The sequence below is a fragment of the Elephas maximus genome, chromosome X (assembly GCF_024166365.1).
Source record: "Elephas maximus indicus isolate mEleMax1 chromosome X, mEleMax1 primary haplotype, whole genome shotgun sequence".
Classification (NCBI taxonomy): Eukaryota; Metazoa; Chordata; class Mammalia; order Proboscidea; family Elephantidae; genus Elephas; species Elephas maximus.
The window spans coordinates 159,419,200-159,441,927 of NC_064846.1; the positions used below are offsets into that span (position 1 = coordinate 159,419,200).

Sequence of the window (22,728 nt, forward strand, 5' to 3'; positions counted from 1 at the left end):
CTACCACCCTGTTCTAAGGCTGTGCTCTGAATGTGGGAGCCCCAGGGCTGCACTAGTGGTATTTAGGAAAGAGCCAGCTTGGGGCCGAATAGGGATAGGAATGAACACCATCCTTCCAGTCTGCTCAGGACTTAATTCACCAGTGGGCATATGTGACCGTTAAACAAATAACTGCCCACTTAGTGACGCCATATGGTTTATTAGCCCCAAAGAGCAGAAACTATGACCCAGAGGCACTTGGGAGACTTTGCTATGTGAAGAAACGAGGCCCTGCAGTTGCCCGTAGTTTGCAGACCTGTCCATTTTTTAGGGGGAAAGCAGAGGCTCAGAAGTAATACGAGATGTGACAGACTGACTTGATTTGTAAACGTTCACTTAAAGCTCAATAAAAATTATTAAAAAAAAAGAAGTAATACGAGGCCTTTAAAAGGGGAAAAGAATGGACAGCCTTTGCTCTGTTTTGAGGTGCGAGGTGCTATGTACAGGACTTGTGCCAGTTTGAGAAACTGAATAGATATGACACCTCCCGTGTTCTAACACACCTCTCCTAGAGGCTCAGACAAGTCGCTGATGTATACCTTTCAGGGTATGTAGGATAAGGGAGAAAGGAGGGAAACTCCCCATATGTTCAGTATGTATTTGAAAGCACTGTTTAGGGAACTGCAGGTGCTAGTTTATCATGTCACGTCATCACCAAGGAACAAGGAGGAGGATGTTCGTGACTTTGAAGAGGTCAGTGTGCCTTCCTGGTTGTGTTTCACTGGCAGTGACCTTGCGGTTCCATCGCAGAGGCATATCCTGTGTGGTGGAGACCCTGTAAGTGTCATGAAGCTGCAATCTCAGCAGGCCATGTAGAAGCCTGGGAAGCATTGAACTAATCAAAAGCTGTTCCATTAGCGAGAATAATCCATATGTTTTCATTCATTCATGTGGCTACAAATTGATGTTAAATCCATTTTTTGCAACGATTAAAATGTAAAGATGGCAGTATGCTATTGTATGTTGTTGACAGTTAAATTATCTGCTTGCGGAGTATAAACCATTTACGAGTTAGTGAGTCCCCCAAAGCTACAAAGTGATTTCTTGGAAAAGTTAATCCATTGCAATACAATACATTCCAAGACCGTAGAAATGACATTCCAATTACTGAATTTTGGATTATACATACTGCTATCTCCATTAAAGCTGATAATCAAGTGACTATTTTTTATTTTGTGCTTCTCATTTAATTTTTGCCCTTGTATTACATGGAAAAAGGATGAAAGGATGTATTTTTATGCTGTTATGAGTCTGCATATTTCACTAACCAAACCAATACGTTATGAGGACCTAAAACAAGTGTTTTGTAGAAGTAATAGTTTTGGGATAGTAGATCTACTTGGTGGGTAAATGGTTTATTGAGCTCACGTTACATCTTGGGAGGTGAGCTAATTAGAGTGATATGTGGCCCTGGACTGTAATAGCACATTTAAGAAATCCCAGCACCCCAAGAGAATTAACGCACATCCCCAGACTCTCTAACTAAATGACACAGCGTTTGTTTTATTTTACTCTGATGAACTCCAGAGCCACCCTTTGCTAGACTTTCTTTAATTTATTTTCCACATTTGTTCTGCCACGCAAGAGTTAATCTGCACCCCACACTATGCTGTTTTAAAATGTTTTATTTTGTTTTGATTTAATTTTGCTTTATGTTTTCGTTTGATTCCGTCCCTCAGCTCATCGCATGCACCTTAGTCCCATGGAAACCTTTCTTGTTATGCGACTGTTGACACCCACACAGGCTTCTTTAGCCAGGAGCAGAAGTGCACTCATGCTCTCTGAGCAGCCCGGTGACTCAGGTAAAAGAGGCCAACCTAGTGGCACCAAGGAGTTCGCCTGAAGTGGTGTTGGTCGGCCCTTGAGTTATTCCTGAATTTTTACATTTCACTTCCCATTTCCTGGCCTTGTGGAATGTCTTCAACAGTTAATAACACTTTCTATCCACCAGTGGTTTACTATTACTGTGCTTTTTTTAAGTATCACAGAGGTAAGTAAATTAATTTATGACTGAGGGTATGTGGATGAGAAAAAAACAAATCTACTTGGTAAGCTATGGAGGTGAGTAGGTTCTTTTTAGAGATGGTTTGACAAAGTAGCCTAGACACCACAGTCTCTGGAATCCTAAAACCAGCTCTACTACTAACTAGCTCTGTGACTTTGGGTAAGTTAATGAAGTATGTAGAATTTTGCTGAAGGTAATTCAAAACAGTTTCAGCAGCACATCAACGGGGAACTGCCAGAAGTTCAAGTCAGATTCAGAACAGGATGTGGAATGAGGGTTATCATTGCTGATGTCAGATGGATCTTGGCTGAAAGCAGAGAATACCAGAAAGGTGTTTACCTGTGTTTTATTGACTGTGCTAAGGCATTCAATTGTGTGGATCAGAACAAATTATGGATAACATTGCAAAGAATGAGAATTCCGGAACACTTAATTGTGCTCATGGGAAACCTGTACATAGACCCTTAAGAGGCATTTGTTCGAATAGAACAAGGGGATACTATGTGGCTTAAAGTCAGGAAAGGTGTGTGTCAGGGTTGTATACTCTCACTGTACTTATTCAGTCTGTATGCTGAGCAAATAATCCGAGAACCTGGACTTTATGAAGAACAGAGCATCAGGATTGGAGGAAGACTCATTAACAGGCAGTATGCAGATGACACCACCTTGCTTGCTGAAAGTGAAGAGGACTTGAAGCACCTACTAATGAAGATCAAAGACTATAGCCTTCAGTGTAGATTACACCTCAACATAAAGAAAACAAAAATCCTCACAACTAGAACCAATAAGTAACATCATGATAAATGGAGAAAAGATTCAAGTTGTCAAGGATTTCATTTTACTTGGATCCACAATCAGCGCCCATGGAAGCAGTCAAAAAATCAATGTATTACTTTGGGCAAATCCGCTGCAAAAGACCTCTTTAAAGTATTGAAAAGCCAAGATGTCACTTTGAGGCCTAAGGTGAACCTGACCCAAGCCATGGTATTTTTTTTTTATATATGCATGCGAAAGCTAGATGATGAGTAATGAAGACCAAAAAAGAATTGACGCCTTTGAATTGTGGTGTTGGTGAAGAATATTGAATATACCATAGAGTGCCAGAAGAAAAAACAAATCTGTCTTGGAAGAAGCACAGCCAGAGTGAGTGGTCCCTAGAAGCAAGGATGGTGAGACTCTGTCTCACGTACTTTGGACATGTTATCAGGAGGGACCAGCCCCTGGAGAGGGACATCATGCTTGGCAAAGTGGAGGGTCAGCGGAAAAGAGGAAGACCCTCAACAAGATGAACTGATAGACACAGTGGCTGCAACAACAGTGGGCTCAAGCATAGCAAGGGTTGTGAAGATGGCACAGGACCGGGCAGTGTTTTGTTGTGTTGTTCATAGGGTTGAAGTAAGTTAGAACTGACTCAACAGTACCTAACAACAACAATGAACTTCTCTAAGCTTCAGTTTCCTCATCTATAAAATGGACTAATTTTCAATTGTCGAGAGGCTGAAATGAGATAATGCGTGTAAATGAGGTGGCACAATGACTGGCACAGGGTAAAAGCTCAACAAATGTCCACAGCCCTGCTGCTGAAAGGTGGCCCAGGGACCATCAGCATCACCTGAGAGTGATTTAGAAAGACAGACCCTCAGGCCTCACCAAACCTGCACAGTAACTCTGAGAAACCGTGGACCAGCCAATCAAAAAAAAAAAAAAAGCCCTTCTTTTATCAAAGTGGCTCACATCATCATGCACAGAGGCCAAGATTAATGAGGGTCAGCTTTCTCTTTGTTTGCAGATGAGCAGTGTTATATGTACAGGAGGTCGGGTCTGCTCTCAGTTCTCCAAATAGTGTTTTCAGTGAGATGACATATAAACTGCTACCTAGTTGTAGCTGCTTTTGAATAGCTGTGCTGTTTCTGCAGAGAATATATATACAAATGGCCAATAAGCGCATGAAAAGATGCTTAACATCATTAGCCATCAGGGAAATGCAAATTAAATGCAATGAGACACTACTTTACCCCAACTGAACCCATTGTCATCCGGTTGATTCCAACCCGTAGTGACCCTATAGGACATCCCATCAGATTTCCAAGGCTGTAATTTTTGTGGAAGCGGACTGCCACATCTTTCTCCTGCAGACCGGCTGGTGTGTTTGAACTGCCGACTTTTCGGTTAGCAGCTGAGCACGTAACTACTACACCACCAGGGCTCCTTTTACCCCAGGTAAAACCCAAAAACCAAACCCACTGCTGTCGAGTCGATTCCGACTCATAGCAACCCTATAGGACAGAGTAGAACTGCCGCATAGAGTTTTCAAGGAGCGCCTGGTGGATTTGAACTGCCGACCTCTCAGTTAGGAGCTGTAGCACTTAACCATTACGCCACCAGGGTGTATTTACCCCCAGTAGGATGACTAAAGGAGTCTCCATGGTGCTTTGGTTAAGCACTGAACTGCTAACCGAAAGGTTGGTGGTTCCAACCCAGCAGCTGCTTTGTGAGAGAAAGATGTGACGTCTGCTCCCGTGAACAATTATAGCCTTGGAAACCCTATGAGGCAGATCTACTCTGTCCTATAGGGTCACTGTGAGTCGGAATCGACTTGATGGCAACAGGTTAGGATGGCTCAAGTAAAAAGGACAGATAATAACAAACGCTGCAGAGAATGTGGAGAAATTGGAACCCTCATGCACTGCTGGTGAGAATGTAAAATTGTGCAGCTGCTTTGGAAAATAATCTGGCAGTTCCTCAAAAAGTTAACCATAGAGTTACCTTGTGACCCAGCAATTCCGCTCCTAGGCGTATACTCAAGAGAAATGAAAACATACACCCTCACCAAAACGTGTATACAAATATAGCGGCACTGTTCAGAATAGCCACAAAGCAGAAACAACCCAAATGTCCAACAGCTGAAGAATGGATAAACAAAATGTGGTCTAGCCATACGATGGAATATTACTCAGCCATAAAGGGAAATGAAGTTCTAGTACATGCTAAAACACGGATGAACCTTGAAAACATTATGCTAGGTCACAAGAAGCCTGTCACAAAAGATCACATTTTATATAATTCTGTTTACGTGAACTGTCCAGAATAGGCAAACCCATAGAGGCAGAAAGCAGATTAGTGGTTGCCAGGGCCTAGGGGAGGGGGAAATGGGGAGTGGCTTTCTAATGGGTATGGAGTTTCTTTTGGGCTGTTGAAAATGTTCTGGAAGTAGTCTGTGGTGACAGTTGCACAACCTTTGAATATATTAAAAACCACTGAATTGTACACTTTAAAAGGGTGAATTTTATGGTATATAAATTGTATCTACAAAAAAAAAAAAAACCCTGGGAAGTATCTCCATTTTGAGAATGAGGAATGTGGCATTCAGGTCAAAGATTCCTGTATGTGCAGCGATCTCCCAGTCGAAGTCCTGTTCAGGAGCCTGTGCCTGCTTTCAGCTCCACACAGCTCGCGCTGAGGCTGAAACAGTTCACAGCAGACAGTCAGCTTAGAGTCAGGTCAAAGCAGTTAGGATCTGTAAATTCAGAAGCCCGAACAAGGCAGCAGCTTTTCTTGGGTGGAAGCAAAGCCAAGACGCTGCAGGGCCAGACAACTCATTGCCAAGTCCAGGTGATGAGCAAGACTTTCCTAAGCCGTTTTTACCTTGTCAGCCTTAAAGTCCAAACCGAGCCACTCAAAAATATACACATCAGGTCGGAAACTCATCAGCACCTAAGGGTCAGACATCTGACTTCACAAGAGATGAAATCAGATTAGCAACTGAAAACTGCTGTTTAGAACACCAAACATCTATCTGAATCTGGAGATTGCCTCTCTTTTCGTGTCTTCCTTTCCTCAGAGGATCGAAAAGGAAAATATTACAGTGAAAATCATCAGTTATGGAGACATGTTCTGTTTCCAGTACTCAGAGTTTCAGTTCCAACCCACCCATTGGTGGCAAAAAGCAGAGATTTTGGGTCCCATCCCCACTTAGAGGAGAAAACAAAAACCAAAGGTATCACCAGCTATACTCTGCCCCCGCCCCCCCAACCCTCGTGGCCAAAAGCAGTCAGGGGATCCAACAAGTCAACTTTTCTGGAGATGGAGCTATCATTTTGAAATGTCATGAGTTACTTTTACCTCTTACTGCTGTTTCATACCTTGGATGACTCCATAACTACCCAGGCACCTGTGGTTCATCATCCCCTGCCCATGCAAACAGTGCTTTTACCACATTTCAGTGAGTCAGGATTGTTCTAGTGATTCCCGCTTCTGACGCCAAGGGGTCTGTAATACCACTTCCAGGTTCAATGGCTCACTGGGAGGATTCATAGGACTCAGTATGTGGTCGCACTCATAGCTATGACTTATATTACAGTGAAAGAATACAGAGCAGGATGAGCAGAGGGAAAAGACATATGGGACAAAGTCTAGAGGATACCAGGCACAAGCTCCCAACAGTCCTCTCTCCACAGAGTCACACAGAATGTGCTTGATTCTCCCAGCAATGAATTGTGACAGCACATGTGAAATGTATACCAGGAAAGCTCATTAGAAGAAGTGCCAAGATTTTTATTAGAGGCTGATCATGTAGACACCCTTGCCTGGAATGTACCCAAATGCCAGACCCCCCAGAAGGAAAGTCGGTGTTATCATAAACCACATCATTTACACTTTAGGCACGATGAGCCACTCTTGTCAGTTCATGGTGGGAACCCTCCCGAAATCGAAGTTTTCAGATGCCAGCGAAGGGCCAACCTTGCAAGTAGGCCTTCCAGGGGAGAGCAGCCAGGCATGCTCTGTTAACTTTTGTGCACAAGGAAATTGAAGTTTAGAGAGGTCAAGTCACTTTCCCAAGGTGATCCAGCTGTTAGATGGCAGTGCTAGGTGGATCTGGCTCCAAAACATGGACTTGTAATCCCTGAAATGAACTTGACCCTTGAGCATTGAGCATGTGAGCCTTTTTAGGCTAGGATCCATTCCGTGTACAATAGAAGAAATATGGTATGATTTTGAGAATATGGATTGTCCATACATTTTAACAGAAATGTGGTGTTCTTCCCAACTCCCTGTGCTCTTTCTGTCTGTGCTGTCTCTCTGGCTATCATACTGTAACTCTCTAGTATCCCATGCCTGTCCTCGTGTAGCTCCTGTTGGCCCTCTCAAATCTTCTTACAAGTCTTCTCCCACTCGAAATGCTGAGAGAAGGAAGACCACATCTACATCTGGCGTAGGAGATTCGGGAAAAGGAGCCACTGCAGGAGCTGAGGCCCCCCTGGTACGTTTCAAACCCACTCACTCCCACCCCTTCTGACTGTGGTTTATCTAACAGTGTGATTCCTTCTTGCCCTTGACTTGGGATCTGTGCTTTCCTCAATCTCCAGGGACCGCTCAAAGGGCAGATTTGGTTTAAAATTTCACCCAACCCTTTGAAAATCATTTATGTTTTTGCACTTTTCTAAATTTTAGTGTCTTGAAACAAATTCCTAAAGACCTTACCCTTGGTATAGCCTGGCCTCCAGAGGACACGAGTCAGAAAGACTGGTCCGAATGTCTTCTCTCTGCTTCTTTAAGAATGTCTGATTCTGCACCAGTCTTGCCTACAGGGGTAGCTAGAGCTAAGGTTCTAGGTCACCCTTCATCTACAACAGTGGCCTCTAAACTTTCTTGATGACATAATGATGCTATCGGTAAGAGAAATGTTGAGCAGGTACCCCCAGTTTATATATATTTATTTAGAAAATATGAAAACCACACTACTTTTATTAACTAATTACCCAAACTGTAGCAGCCTAAAACAAGTGTTTATTGTCTCACAGGTTCTTTGGGTCAGAAAATGGGATTGGCTTAGCTGGGTATCTCTGGTACAGCATCTCGTATGAGGGTATGGGCAAGATGCCAGCTGGGGCTGCTGTCATCTGAAAGCTTGGCTGGGGTTCTTCCAAGGTAACTCACTGACATAGCTGTTGGCAGGAGGCCTCAGTTCCTCGCCACGTGGAACTCTCCATAGGACTGCTTAGGTGTCCAAATGACATAGGAGCTGGCTTCCCCCAGTGCAAGTGGTCCAGCAGAGAGAGAGCAAGGAGGAAGCTGCAGTGCCTTTTATGGGTCTGATCTCAGAATTTACACACATCACTTCTACCATGTGCTAATCGTTAAAAGCCAGTCCTAAAGACCAACCCACACACAAGCAGAGGGGAATTAAGCTTCACCTGTTGAAGGGAAGAGTATCAAAGAATTCAGGACCTATTTTAAAACCACCACATAATTGTACTATTGGGCATTTTGTAATACCATGTTTATGTTTTAAGTCCAGTGTGGCCCTGAGGTTCTCAAATGAGAAGTGATGGTTTCATACTCTTGGGTTTTACTGTGGAGCAGATCACTGTGGAAAGGGTCTGATATGTGTGGGTATAGGGACCAAATGAGAATTTGCTGCAGAAAACTTGGATAGGGAGAGAAGGAGACTGACTTTTGTGCAGCACCTACTGTGTGCTAGCCACTTCTATCCATTTCCTTGTGATTTTTGAGGAAGGAGGTGACGAGAAACACTTAGGGGGATAGGTGGGGTTAGAGGAAGTATATACTGTTCAGGGTTCACAGCCCACTGTCTTAGATGTTATAACTACAGCATTTTCATCCTCTTAAAGTATTTTTGCACTGATTGTGTATCTTTGTGCTCTTTCCAGTTTCTATACATCCAGAACCATAATATGGTCTGTCATTAGCTCTTTGCAGGATAACAAAAAGGAGGAAATCTTTGTATTTTGAGACTGAAATAATTTTTATATTTACTGGATGACCTAAACGTGATGCCCTCATGGTGCTTCCCTGCAAAGATTTCCACTGTATGAAGCACTGTAGCATTGTGTTGATCCTCTGAAAGAAAGATGTACATCTGTTCCATTTGGGATCTTAGGAATTGTAGAAGTGGTACCAGCTAGGAGCCTCAGCTACCCTGTCCTGTATCCCCTTACAGGTGGAGAAGTCAAAGAGGGAGGCTCGAACACTAACTTCCGTGACCAGCATGGGCCTGGGATCCCCTCTGAGAAGATGTGACTTTCCAACGGGACTTTCTAAGAGATCGTCTTCTCCTGTGACATCCAAGTAAGCATCTTTCCCCTTGCCCAGGCAGTCTGATTCAGAGTCATTTTGGTGGGGATATTCATGATTCAGCTTTGTGGCTTCTCCCCCAAAAGCCATGGCCGCCCATAAAAGGACAAGGTGGAAAAATGGTGGCATTTCAGTTGCCTCACTTGTTTATCCATGTATCTCCTGGAGAAACGATGAGCTGGCCAGGTGTTTGTTTTCTCGTTGATACGGGAGGCTTATTTACCAGGTTGGCCCTTTTAGCATATTCTTTTTAGGCCCTGGATTCTCTTGTGCTTTTCTAGTATTTTTCTGTTTCCTGCAACTGCGCCTGGAGTGGACTTACCACATAGTGCTCATACTCTCTCTCTGTCGCTCACTTGTTCGCTCTCACTCACTCACTCACTGTCTCAAACGGACAAACCCATTGCTGTTGAGTCGAATCCGGCTCATAGTGAGCCTATAGGACAGAGTACAACTGCTCTGTAGGGTTTCCAAGGAGTGGCTGGTCAATTCAAACTGCTGACCTTTTGGTTAGCAGCTGAGCTCTTAAGAACTGCGCCACCAGGGCTCTGTCTCAGACAGACAGGGAGACAATAATATCTGAGAGAAAATAATAACATGTCAGCCAAGATCAGCAGTATGCTTTTTGAAGTCAGTGCATTTTTTGGTTAGGAACTGGATAAACTCACCAATGAATTCATGTAACCGAAAAATAAATTTATACTGTGAAACTAATGTTTTAAGTTTTTAAAATATTTTACTGATAACAGCTGACAAAAGTGACTCAGTAAACAGCTCCATCCAGCAGTAGAATGAGAACATCTTCAGTAGTACTGACTGAGAGAAAGAGAGATGATTTAATGTTGGAAAATAAGTTAGTTTATTATTATTGTGCTTTAGGTGAAAGTTTACAGCTCAAGTTAGTTTCTCATACAAAAATTTATATACACATTGTTACGTGACCCTAGCTGCTCTCTGTATAATGTGACTGTACATTCTCCTTTTCCACCCCAGATTTCCCGTGTCCATTCAACCAGCTCCTGTCCCTTTCTGCCTTCTCATTTCGCCCCCCGGGCAGGAGCTGCCCATTTAGTCTCGTATATCTACTAAAACTAAGATGCACACTCTTCATGAGTATTGTTTTATGTCTTATAGTCTTTCAGTCTCTTGGGCTCATAATTACCTTGTGTCTTTGGTATTCTTTATTCTCCTTTGCTACAGGTGGTTTGAGACCAATTGCTGCATCTTAGATGGCCATCGGCTAGGTTTTAAGACTCCAGATGCTACTCACCAAAGTGGGATGCATAACATTTTCTTAATAAACTTTGTTATGTCAATTGACCTAGATGTCCCCGGAAACCATGGTCCCCAGACTCCCGCCCCTGCTGCTCTGTCCTTCGAAGTGTTTGATTGTGTTCAGGAAACTTCATAACTTTTGGTTTGGTCCAGTTGTGCTGACTTCCTCTGTGTTGTGGGTTGTCCTTCCCATCACCTAAAGTAATTCTTGTCTACTATCTAATTAGTGAATGCCCCTCTCCCCTCCTTTCCACCCTCATAACCATCAAAGAAGGCAGAAAGGGACGGGAGTTGGTTGAATGGACACGGGAAATCTGGGGTGGAAAGGGAGAATGTACGGTCACATTATACGGAGAGCAGCTAGGGTCACATAACAATGTGTATATAAATTTTTGTAAGAGAAACTAATTTGAGCTGTAAACTTTCACCTAAAGCACAATAATAATAAACTAACTTATTTTCCAACATTAAATCATCTCTCTTTCTCTCAGTCAGTACTACTGAAGATGTTCTCATTCTACTGCTGGATGGAGCTATTTACTGAGTCACTTTTGTCAGCTGTTATCAGTAAAATATTTTAAAAACTTAATGAATGTTTTCTTCTGTGTTTAAACCTTTTCTTGAGTTCTTATAAATGGTGGTCTCATATAATACGTGTACTTTGCGAGTGACTAATTTCACTCAGCATAATGCCTTCCAGATTCATCAATGTTGTGAGATGTTTCGTGGATTCGTCGTTGTTCTTTATTGATACATAGTATTCCATTGTGTGAATATACCATAATTTGTTTATCCATTCATCCGTTGATGGGCACCTTGGTTGCTTCCAACTTTTTGCTATTGTAAACAGTGCTGCAGTGAACATGGGTGTGCCTATATCTATTCCTGTGACAGCTCTTATTTCTCTAGGATATATTCCAAGGAGTGGGATTGCTGGATCATATGGTAGTTCTATTTCTAGCTTTTTAAAGAAGTGCCAAATTGATTTCCAAAGTGGTTGTACCATTTTACGTTCCCTCCAGCAGTGTATAAGTGTTCCGGTCTCTCCACAACCTCTCCAACATTTATTATTTTGTGTTTTTTGGATTAATGCTAGCCTTGTTGGAGTGAGATGGTATCTCATTGTAGTTTTGATTTGCATTTCTCTAATGGCTAATGATCATGAGCATTTCCTCATGAATCTGTTAGCTACCTGTATGTCTTCTTTAGTGAGATGCCTGTTCATATCCTTTCCCCGATTTTTAATTGGGTTGTCTTTTTGTTGTTGAATTTTTGCAGTAACATGTAGATTTTAGAGATCAGGTGCTGATCGGAAATGTCATAGCTAAAAACTTTTTCGCAGTCTGTAGGTAATCTTTTTACTCTTTTGGTGAAGTCTTTGGATGAGCATAAGTGTTTGATTTTTAAGAGCTCTCAGTTATCTAGTTTCTTTTCTGGTGTTTGTGCATTGTTAGTTATGTTTCATATTATTTATGCCATTTATTAGGGCTCCTAGCATTGTCCCTATTTTTTCTCCCATGATCTTTATCATTTTAGATTTTATATTTAGATCTTTGATCCATTTTGAGTTAGTTGTTGTGCATGGCGTTAGGTATGGGTCTTGTTTCTTTTTTTTGCAGATGGATAGCCAGTTATACCAGCACCATTTGTTAAAGAGAATTTGGGCCTTTGTCAATATCAGCTGCTCATAGGTGGATGAATTTACATCTGGATTCTCAATTCTTTTCCATTGGTCTATGTATCTATTGCTGTACCAGTACCAGGCTGTTGTGACTACCGTGACAGTATAACGGGTTCTAAAATCAGGTAGTGTGAGGCCTCCCACTTTGTTGTTCTTCTTCAGTAATGCTTTATTTATCTGGGCCTCTTCCCTTTCCATGTGGAGTTGATTTGTTTCTCCATCTCATTAAAAAATGTCATGGGAATTTGGATCAGGATTGCATTGAATCTGTAGATTGCTTTGGGTAGAATTGACATTTTCACAATGTTGAGTTTTCCTATCCATGAGCAAAGTATGTTTTTCCACTTATGAGGTCTCTTTGGGTTTCTTGCATTAACATCTTGTAGTTTTTTTTTCTTTGTGTGTAGGTCTTTTACGTCTCTGGTTAGATTTATTCCTAAGTATTTTATCTTCTTGGGGGCTACTGTGAATGGTATTGATTTGGTGATTTCCCCTTCGACATTCTCTTTGTTGGTGTAGAGGAATCCAACTGATTTTTGTATGTTTATCTTGTATCCTGATACTTTGCTGAAATCTTCTATTAGTTCCAGTAGTTTTCTTGTGAATTCTTTGGGTTTTTCTGTGTATAAGATCATATCGTCTGCACAATAAATCAGTTTTTATGGACAGAACAATATAAACCTTGTTTAGTACATTAGTTTGGTTCAGGGAATACATGATAAGACATGAATTTAATGAACACCTTAGATTTTCTTTCAAATATTTCAAGGTGACATCAGCTCTGATTTCTAATTTGTTGTTTCTGTTGGAGACCTCTTTATTATTATTAGTTTGTTCTGAGATCACTATCATTTTCATAAACTATTAATACCTGTTATTGATGTAGCTGTCCCCCGTAGGAGAAAAAATACTTCCATAGCACGTTGCTGAATTAATAGCATGTTGTTTTTTTTGTTTGTTTGTTTTCTAAAGCTCATTCCATCCTTTATGTGCTAGCATTGCCTGTTTGGGGTTTTGGTACTGCTCTGTTGCAAATTCTTTGAATCTGTTTGGTGGGCTCTGTAATGTCCATTGCTCTGTTTTATCTCACAGCCTTTTCAGTTTCCATCCATTTATTACTTCTGTGGTAGTAACTTGGGACGTTGACATGAACAGCCAGTTAGGCCTAGTTCATACTGGGGTTTTTCCAGATTCTACCCGTCTCTTTTCCTTGATGTTGACTCATAGTCCCTGTATGACTATTAGCTTGTGCATTTCATCAGTATCGTAAGTTTCACTGAGATGTACAGGGGGGTTGCTGCCTTCTATAGAGATGAGAATTAGATTCTTGTAAGCAAGCTCACAATTAGGTTCGTGCTACTTCCTTCATGTCGAAAATCTCAAGAAGATTGTGTTTCCAGAACTATTCTATATTTTAAAGGACACATCATCTGAGTTTTATAAAAGCTTTCCCTGCCCAAAGAGGTTTGAACAAAATCCCAGATTTTTTTTTATGTGGTTCAACTTAGTTTTTTATTTTTTGTATCTTCATTGTATCTAGAGCAGTAATGGGTACCTAAACCAGACTAGTTGCCCTTGAGTCAATTCTGAGTCATGGCAACCCCATGTGTGTCAGAGTAGAAGTGTGCTCCGTAGAGTTTTCATGGCTGTGACCTTTCAGAAACAGATTACCAGGCCTTCTGAGGCACCTCTAGGTGGATTTGAACGTCCAACCTTTCAGTTAGCAGTTGAACGCATTAACCATTTGCACCACCCAGGGACTCCTAACTGGGCCATAAAAAAAAAAATAGTAGGTGCTTAATTAAAAGAGCCCTGGTGGTACAATGGTTAAGTGCCCTGCTGCTAACCGAAAAATTGGCACTTCAAACCCACCAGCTGCTCTGCAGGAGAAAAGACCTGACAGCGTGCTCCCGTAAAGATTATATAGCCTAGGAAACCCTGTACTCTGTCATATAGGGTCATCATGAGTCAGAATCGACTCAACATCACCTAACAACAACAACAGGTGCTTTATAAATATTTGTGGAATGAATGACTGCAAGTCACTGTGCCACGTGCTGCAGAGAATGCCAACGTGAGTGAGAACGGTCTGGACTTCAAGGAGCCTCACGCAAGGAGGGAGGAGAGACATGTGCACAGATGACTGCAGTCCTGGGCCCTAGTCCAAAGATCTGCCCACCGTCTCATCCTTCAGGACTCAGCTTTACCACCATCCTCTCCAGAACCATCGAAAGCTGAATCCACCCCGCTTTGTGCTTGTGTAACATCACGTGTATCTCTCTATCATTCATTTATTCCACAAATACCTGTTGAGCACCTACTCTGTGTTCCATGCTTTTCTAAGATCTAGGGATGCAGCAATGAATAAGGCAAAAGTCCCTGCCCTTGCAGCACTCAGTGACAGTGAACAAGTAAATCTGTCAGGTGATGACAAGCACTCTGAAGGAAAATAAAACTGGATAAGGTGACAGAGTGGTGGAGGGGAGCTAGCTAGATGAGGTGGTTGAGGGAGGCTTCTCTGAGGAGGGGACATTTCAAAAGAGATTGCACGAAGTGTAGTGCAAGCCAAGTGGCTCTGTGCCTCGTTGGCACTAGATTCTAATTTTACATTCATTAAGCTGTTTCCAGACACTCTGGTGGTGCGGTAGTTAAGAGCTCGACTGCTAACCAAAAGGTCAGCAGTTTGAATCTACCAGGTGCTCCTTGAAAACTCTATGGGACAGTTCTACTCTGTCCTATAGGGTTGCCATGAGTCAGGATCGACTCAACGGCAATTTTTTTTTTAAGCTATTTCCTGCTAGGCTGACTGAAGGGCGGGGACTGACTGGATTTATTGTTGCATAGTAGGTGCCCATATGTGTCTGTGGGTTGGAAGCAAGAAGGCAAGGATACCCTGGAGGGCAGAACTGGGCTGGGCAGGCAGGTAGAGGAAATGCAGGGACAGACCCTGTCCAGGGATCTGGCCTTTTGCCTCCTCTTGCCTTGTTGGCCATTCATTGGCTTATTCTCCTGGTGATCAGTGCCTTTCTTCAATGGCTTCTTTCCTGGGCTGCGTATCTCACTTGGGGAATTTTAAAATGATGAGGGGTGCTGGCGTCTATACTGCACTGCAGGGTATTTCTGCCATTTCAGTCAAAGGGAACTAATGGGCTGGCCTCTCTAATGCAGGAGGGAGAAATAGTCAACTTGAACACACCTGGACTTGTGTACTGTCAACACCCCCCAGAATCATCTCTCTTTAAGAGGTGCCTGGGGATAGAACTTGCTTCCAGTGTCTCTAAATCAGTGTTACCAACTCGAGGTCAAAGGAGAAACACGCGTTTCTTGATTTTAAAACATTGAGAATGACTAGGAGTACATAGCAAGGTGTATATAAATTTTTGTATGAGAGACTGACTTGAATTTGTAAACTTTCATTTAAAGCACAATAAAAATAAAAAATAAGAATAAGATGTTGAGAATGAAAGATAGTTTTTCCCCAGGTGAAAATTAGTGGCTTAGCCACGCTGGGTATGGACCAGGTCTGAGAGACATGGGAACCCAAGTAGACTGTAAGTAAATTCTGAAAACTCCATCACACTACATGCCAGTGAGAAAGAGTGATCCACGCCTGCTCACCACCACGTGGGTGGGTCTCAGGAACATAGTGTTGCGTGGGTAAAACACATTGGAGAAGAATGCCAGCATTCCATTTATATTGAATTCCCAGTTGTATAAAACTAAACAATGTGTTTTTAAAAATATAAATGTGATAAAGTAATTTTTAGAAAAAGAAAATGGCACACATAAAAATCAGAGTGGCAGTGGCTTTGGAGTGGGGAGAAGAGGAAATGGGGGCTCATGAGTGATTCCAGCGCCCTGGTCCTTTCTCTTTTGCACCAGCTGGTGAGTCCGCGGGCATTTGTGGTCTCATTCTTTATACCTAACGTAGTTTATAAATATTCTTTTTGTATTCTCATTATGGAAGAAAGACAATAAAGGAAACTTATTTAGTTTTTTTTTAAACTTATTTTATCTTTAAAATGGTGTCACATGCAAAAGAATCCGCAACCCAAGTGGTGTTTTTGACATTCTCTCTGTGCAGACCAAGTGTCTGGTTTTTAAAGCACAGTGGAAATGATTTGGCTTTGAAAGGGGGCTTAGTTAGCCCCTTTGAACTCCCATCCAGGAGCCCCAATGGGTCATGTGATTAATGATCCCTCTTCTTGTGACCTTCTACACGCTGACTATGTATTGTTCTCTTTCCTGATCTCAGATGAATTCAGTCACTGTTGGGTGGCTGTGCGTGCATATTAATAGCATTGCTCTTTTAAGCGTTCAAGTTTATTTTCATTGTTTGCATTGTCAGATACTTGTATAGGTTTTAGAAAGCTAGCTTCAGCAACACTCTCAAAGATATGGATGGAGAATGCTTTCTTCCTGTAACCTAGTGAGAAGAAATCAAGTGTGCCCAAGTGGATTTACAGGCCCATTTCTGTCTCTGAGTGTTGATGCTGCCTGTATTCTAGCTCTGTGTGGAATATTCTCTCATGGTTCTATATTCTTAGAAATATATTCTAAGTCAGCTTAGTCATTATGGTGGGTGATGTTTTGGTTATCTATTGTGGCTTCTCGCAACATGGTGGCTGGGTTCTAAGAGGGAGCGTTCCCAGGGCAGGAAGCGGAAGCTACCAGCCCAGTTAAGGACTATGCCCTGACTTGGCACAGCATTACTTCTTGCTGCCTTTTACTGGTCAAAGCAGTTGGACCAGTTCAGATTTAAGGGGCAGGGAAAGAGACTCAGAAGATCATGTGGGATGGGAGTATTATTGTGGCCATCTTTGGAAAATATGACCTATTAAAGATAATCACTTATCAGCTCATAGCTGAGATCGTTGTCTATATTGGGAACCTAGTTTCGTTTTGCTTGATCCTGCATTGGAAACAAAACAAATATTCCATATGAGGAGGAAAAAATCATGATGAAGTTGCCTGAATGGCCCAGATTAGTTACCACCCACTTTTTTCAGAATCATAGGCCCACGGAAGGCCTTGGAAGGACCCAGCCCATTCCCTTGGTGGCTGTCAGTTGTCTTCAGGTCAGGTCTAATTCATGGCGACCCTACATGTGCAGAGTAGAACTACACCATAGGGTTTTCAAGGCTGTGACCTTTCGGAAACATCTCCAGGCCTGTCTTCTGAGGCACCTCTGGGCGGGTTAAAATCACCAACCTTTTGGCTAGTAATGGAGCAGTTAACTGTTTGTACCACCCGGGGACTCCTTAGCTGATCATTACAGGGCACCATTCTGATAGGCTTCTCTGAGAGATGTGTTGTATGGTTATCTCCGACCCACAGGCGAGTGTCTGAGGTGGATCAGTAATCCCTGCATGGGCAAGTTAACTATTCTTTTTGCTACCACCGATGTTCTTTATATATATATATATAAATTTTTTGTTGTTGAACTTTAGATGAAGGTTTACAGAAGAAGCTAGTTTCTCATCAAACAGTACACACATTTTTGTATGACATTGGTTAACAACCCCACGACATGTCAACACTCTCTCTTCTCAACCTTAGGTTCTCTATTACCAGCTTTCCTGTCCCCCCCTGCCTTCTAGTCCCTGCCCCAGGGCTGGTGCACCACTTTAGTCTTGTTTTGTTCTGTGGGCCTGTTCAGTCTTTGGCTAAAGGGTGAACCTCAGGAGTGACCTCATTACTGAGCTGAAAGGGTGTCCGGGGGCCATACTCTCAGGGTTTCTCCAGTCTCTGTCAGGCCAGCAAGTCTGGTCTTTCTTTTTGAGTTAGAACTTTGTTCTACAGTTTTCTCCAGCTCTGTCCGGGGACCCTCTATTGTGATCCCTATCAGAGCAGTCAGTGGTGGTACCTGGGCACCATCTAGTTGTACTGGGCTCAGTCTGGTGGAGGCCATGGTGGATGTGGTCCATTAGTCCTTTGGACTAATCTTTCTCTTGTGTCTTTAGTTTTCTTCATTTTTCCTTGCTCCTGAAGGGGTGAGACCAGTGGAGTATCCTAGATGGCTGCTCACAGGCTTTTAAGACCCCAGATGCTACTCACCGAAGTAGAATGTAGAACATTTTGTTTATAAACTCTGTTATGCCAGTTAAGCTAGATGTTCCCTGAAACCATGGTCCCCACAGCCCCCAGCCCGGCAATTTGGTCGCTCAGGGAGTTCGGATGAGTCTATGGAGCTATTGTGGCCTTGCCTTGTACAGGTTGTGCTGGCTTCCCCAGTACAACCAAAGTTACTGCTTTTCTTTTGTCTATTAAGTGTTTTTCCATTCCCACCCCTCCCCTCCCTCGGAACTATCAAATAGTTTCTTTTTGTGTGTACACCTTTTCATGAGTTTTTACAGTAGTGGCCTCGTGCAATATTTGTCCTTTTGCAGTTGACTTATTTCACTCAGCATAATGTCCTCCAGATGCATCCATGTTGAGATGCTTCACAGATCCATTGTTGTTCTTTATCGTTGAGTCTATTGTTGTCATTTTGTAGTGCTTTTTTTTTTGTGGTGCTAATGTTTTCTTTGTTCCTCTTACTTTCCTGTGCTGAGTTCTTCTTGTTTGTGGATTTCTTTTTCATTTCTTTTGTTTTTGTAGGTTTTGTTTTTATTGAAGCTTTATGTTTTTCTTCTTTATTTTGATGAGTAGGTCTGTTAACTTTCTTTGTGGTTACCTTGAAATTTACCCTTGTCTTCTTAACCAAGAGGTCGGCAGTCCAGCTCCTTGGAAACTCTACGGGGCAGTTCTACTCTGTCCTATAGGGTCGCTATGAGTCAGAATCAACTCGACAGCAGTGGGTTTGGTCAGTGGGTTCCTAGGTAATAAAAATACTAGGTTCCTATTATTACTTGGTATTGCCTTGCCATCCTCTCCATTAGAAAGTTCTATACTTATACTATTCCCTCTTTTATTTTTCTGACATTGTTGTCTTTCACAGATTAACCTCTCTGGTTCCCTGTTGCAATTGTTTTGGTTTTGGATAGTCCTTGAGAGTCGTTTCCTAGGTTGGTATCTGGCTGGTACCATCTTGCGTCCTAGATTCAGGCTGTGGTCTGATGCTGTTTGTTCTCAGACCGAAGGACTCCCTTTAATAATTGTTGTAAGTTTGGTTTGGTTTTTACATATTCCCTTAATTTCTGTTAATCTGGTTATGTCCTAATTTCACCATCATATTTGAACAAAAGTTTTGCAGGATATATGATTCTTGGTTGGCAATTTTTTCTTTCAAGGGTTTATATATGTCATCCCATTGCCTTCTTGGCTACATGGTTTCTGCTGAATAATCAGAGCTTAGTCTTGTTGTTTCTCCTCTGTACGTGACTTTTTATTTTTCTCGAGCTGCTCACAGGATTTTTTCTTTGTCTTTAGTTTTAGTGACTGTGATTATGATACGCCTTCGTGTTTTTCTTTTGGGATCTATCCTGTATGGGGCTTGTTGAGCTTCTTGGATGGTCAGCTTTTCATCATTCATGATATTAGGGAAGTTTTCTGTCAGCAATTCTTCAATGATCCTTTCTGTGTTTTCCTTTTTCTCTCCCTGTTCTGGAATTCTGATCACTCGCAAATTTTTGCTTTTGATTGTATCCCACATAATTCTCAGGGCTTCTTCATTTTTCTTCATTCTTTTTTCTGATTTTTCCTCAAACAGGGTTGTATTCAGGTGTTTGTCTTCAATTTCGCTGATTCTGTCTTCCATCATTTCAGACCTGCTCCTCAGCCCTTTTATGACACTGTCCGTTTCTGAAATGTTATCTTTTGGATTTCTAATTGTTGTTTTTGTGTGATTTCTAGTTGTGAATTTATTTTGGCATTTTGTTCCTATATTACTTTCCTGAATTGTTCCATTTTTTGGCCTGTATTTTCCATGAATTTGTCTGCCTTTTTCAAAAATTTGTCTATTTTTTCCTCGTTTTTGCCTGGTTTTTCCTTCAACTCTTGGATCGCTCTGAATATTAGAGATTTGAATTCCCCATCAGGTAGTTCTGTTTCCTTTTCTTCTACTGCGAATTCATCTGGTGTTTTATTTTGGTTGCCTACTTGACCCATCCTGTCCTGTTTTTTGTATGTTTTGAAATTGTCTGCTGTGTTCAGGACATTCAGTAGTTATTTTCTTCCTTTCTCGATTGTAGATTTGTTTGTTTTGCCGTGGTTTTTTGTTTTATTTGGTTATGTCTGAGTAGGTGGGCCATGTGTTCTTTGTTGTTTGCTCATCTGGGGTCATGATACTTTTCACCTCCTTGTCCAATGGACAGGGCCAGCCATTCAGCTATGGTGCAGCAGGGCAGGTCCAGCTGGAGGGGAGAGGCTTGGATGGGTTGTTTATGGCAAGTACGAGGGCTGACAGGGCAGGCCAGGAATCAGTGCTGGGCAGGTTCCAGTAGGCCATGCCTGTGCTGCTTGGAGGTGTGATGCTCAGTGCACGGTACAGGTAGGCAGGAAAGAGGGGGGAGGTTTTGATGTGTAGAGCTAATAGGGGTATGGGAAGGAGGAGAGAAAGGAGAGAAAAACAGGAGCCAAAAACGAACAAGCAAACAAAGAGGGAAAAAAACGCAAAGGGAGCTTGCCTTTGGAGTGGAGAGATGAGAAGCTGAGAAATGGAGAAAAGCAAAAAGAAGAAAAAAATAGACAAAAATTTGGAAAAGAAAAAAAGAAAAGCCCCCAGGAGCCCCAGAGTACCACCAGTGGGGCTGCTAAGACCGGGGAAGTGGCCCCCAGGCTGCGCATTATAGCCTGGCTAGAGCAAGTATAGATGTCATACAGCACCAGGTATTTAGGAGACAGGAAAAGAAGATAAGTGTAGAGAGACAAGAACTGAGAAATGAAGACAGAAAGGGAAGAAGAGAGAGAAAAGAAAAAAGAAATGCCCCCAGGGATCCCACTAATGTGGCTGCACAGATTGGGGGAGTGGCTCCTAAGCCACACAGCACAGCCCCAGTAGAAGGGGCTCCCAAGCTGCGAAAAGAAAACAAACAGAACAAACCAAAACAAGGAAAAAAAAGAAAAAAAACCCAGGGATCCCACCAGCATGGCGTCATGGGCTGGAGAGTGGCTCCAGTCGAGCGTGGCTTCACAGCCTTTCAAGAAGAAGCAAAGATGGCACACAGAGCCAGGTGTTCCAGAGAAAGGAGAGGGAGGTGGTAGGAGGCAGAGAAGAAACCAAAAGACACGGAAAGAAGCAGTATCAGCCCAGGGGCCCGGCCAGTGTGGGCAGGTCGAATCCAAGCAGCCTGAGGCCAAAGCAGTTGCTTCCCGGCCAAGAGACTGCGGCTGGCAGGAAGCAGAGGAGGCCAAGGGGTGAGGGGGCAGCTAAGAAAGCGTGTATCACTTGTAACCGGGTACTCTGTCTCCTGCTGGGAGTTCCGTAAAGCTGCTTTCCCATGGTCCCTGTCTGCCGATCCCCGACAGGAGTCAAAGATGGTGGATCCATGCTGCATTAGCTGATGGGGCCCTCCACACATATCTCTCCTTGCCCTCCATCCTCTGTCAGTTTCTTATTCCATTCGGTGCTTGGCTGAGTTCTCTATCTCTTCATTTGGCACTTGAGGTTCTAGGAATGACATTTGTCTGTGTTTTACTTAGTTTTTTGGGTCTTTGCTGTGGAGTGACGGCATGGTGCATCTGTCTATGATGCCATCTTGGCCGGAAGCCTTCCCACCAGTGTTCTTGAATAGGCTTTTATATTCTTCTCTGAACACTTAATTGAAAAGGATAATTGAAAATGTTGTTATACCCCTTCCTTGTAGCCATACTTATATACTCACCTAGTCCATCAAAAATAAAAAGAAACCCAATGTGGAAACTCTGGTGGCATAGTGGTTAAGAATTTGACTACTAACCAAAAGGTTGACAGTTTGAATCCATGAGGCACTCCTTAGAAACCCTATGGGGCAGTTCTGCTCTGTCCTATAGGGCCACTATGAGTTGAAATTGACTCAACAGCAGTGGGTTTGGTTTTTTTTGTTTGTTGCCGTTGAGTTGATTCCAACTCATGATGACCCATGTGTGAAGAGTAGAACTGTGCTTCATAGGGTTTTCAGTGGCTTGACCTTTCAGAAGCAGGTCTCCAGGCATTTCTTCTGAGGTGCCTCTGGGTGGATTTGAACCTCCAACCTTTCTTCCAATGTTTAACCATTTGCACCACCCAGGAACTTACCCAGTCCTATACACCCACTCTGCTTATCCACATGGTTAGGTTCCAAAGACCAGGTTCCCCCATTGTGGTTTGTTATGCAAAAGTCAGTATTATGCAAAAAATGGAGGATGACTACAGCAGACCACAGAATGGAAGATGACTATATAATTACATAACTGCCAAACCATTATATAACTGCCTAATTACATCATTACATAACTGCCAAACTACTGAGAATCATGGCCCAGCCAGGCTAACACATAACCTTCACAGCCAGCATTACTCTTGCCTCGTGCCTTGATGTTTGTTACTGCCAGACGTACATCATTAATGCACAGAATAGTTGGATAATAGATTTTTTACTACTGTTGTAAATGCAAAATGCCAGATAACAAGACGCTCAATAAGTGAGGAGTGGGTGTATTTTTCAGTTTTACCAGAGGAGGATTTGCATTTAGACCAACTTTTTTTTTTTTTAACTTTTATTGAGCTTCAAGT

At 42.5% G+C, this 22,728-nt stretch overlaps 1 protein-coding gene across 5 annotated transcripts in view; it reads left to right on the forward strand.

The window, feature by feature from the left end:
- The window catches only part of MAP7D2 (MAP7 domain containing 2), a 142,241-nt gene that overhangs the window by 90,561 nt on the left and 28,952 nt on the right, over positions 1 to 22,728 (forward strand). For 2 of the 5 annotated variants that reach the window (XM_049873257.1, XM_049873256.1), the window contains 2 exons: positions 7,174 to 7,304; positions 9,006 to 9,133. In XM_049873257.1, coding sequence (XP_049729214.1) covers positions 7,174 to 7,304; positions 9,006 to 9,133 — 259 coding nt within the window. Of the gene's footprint in view, positions 1 to 1,718; positions 1,842 to 7,149; positions 7,305 to 9,005; positions 9,134 to 22,728 lie in introns of all 5 variants that reach the window. The other 3 variants (XM_049873253.1, XM_049873254.1, XM_049873255.1) reach the window with 3 other exon arrangements.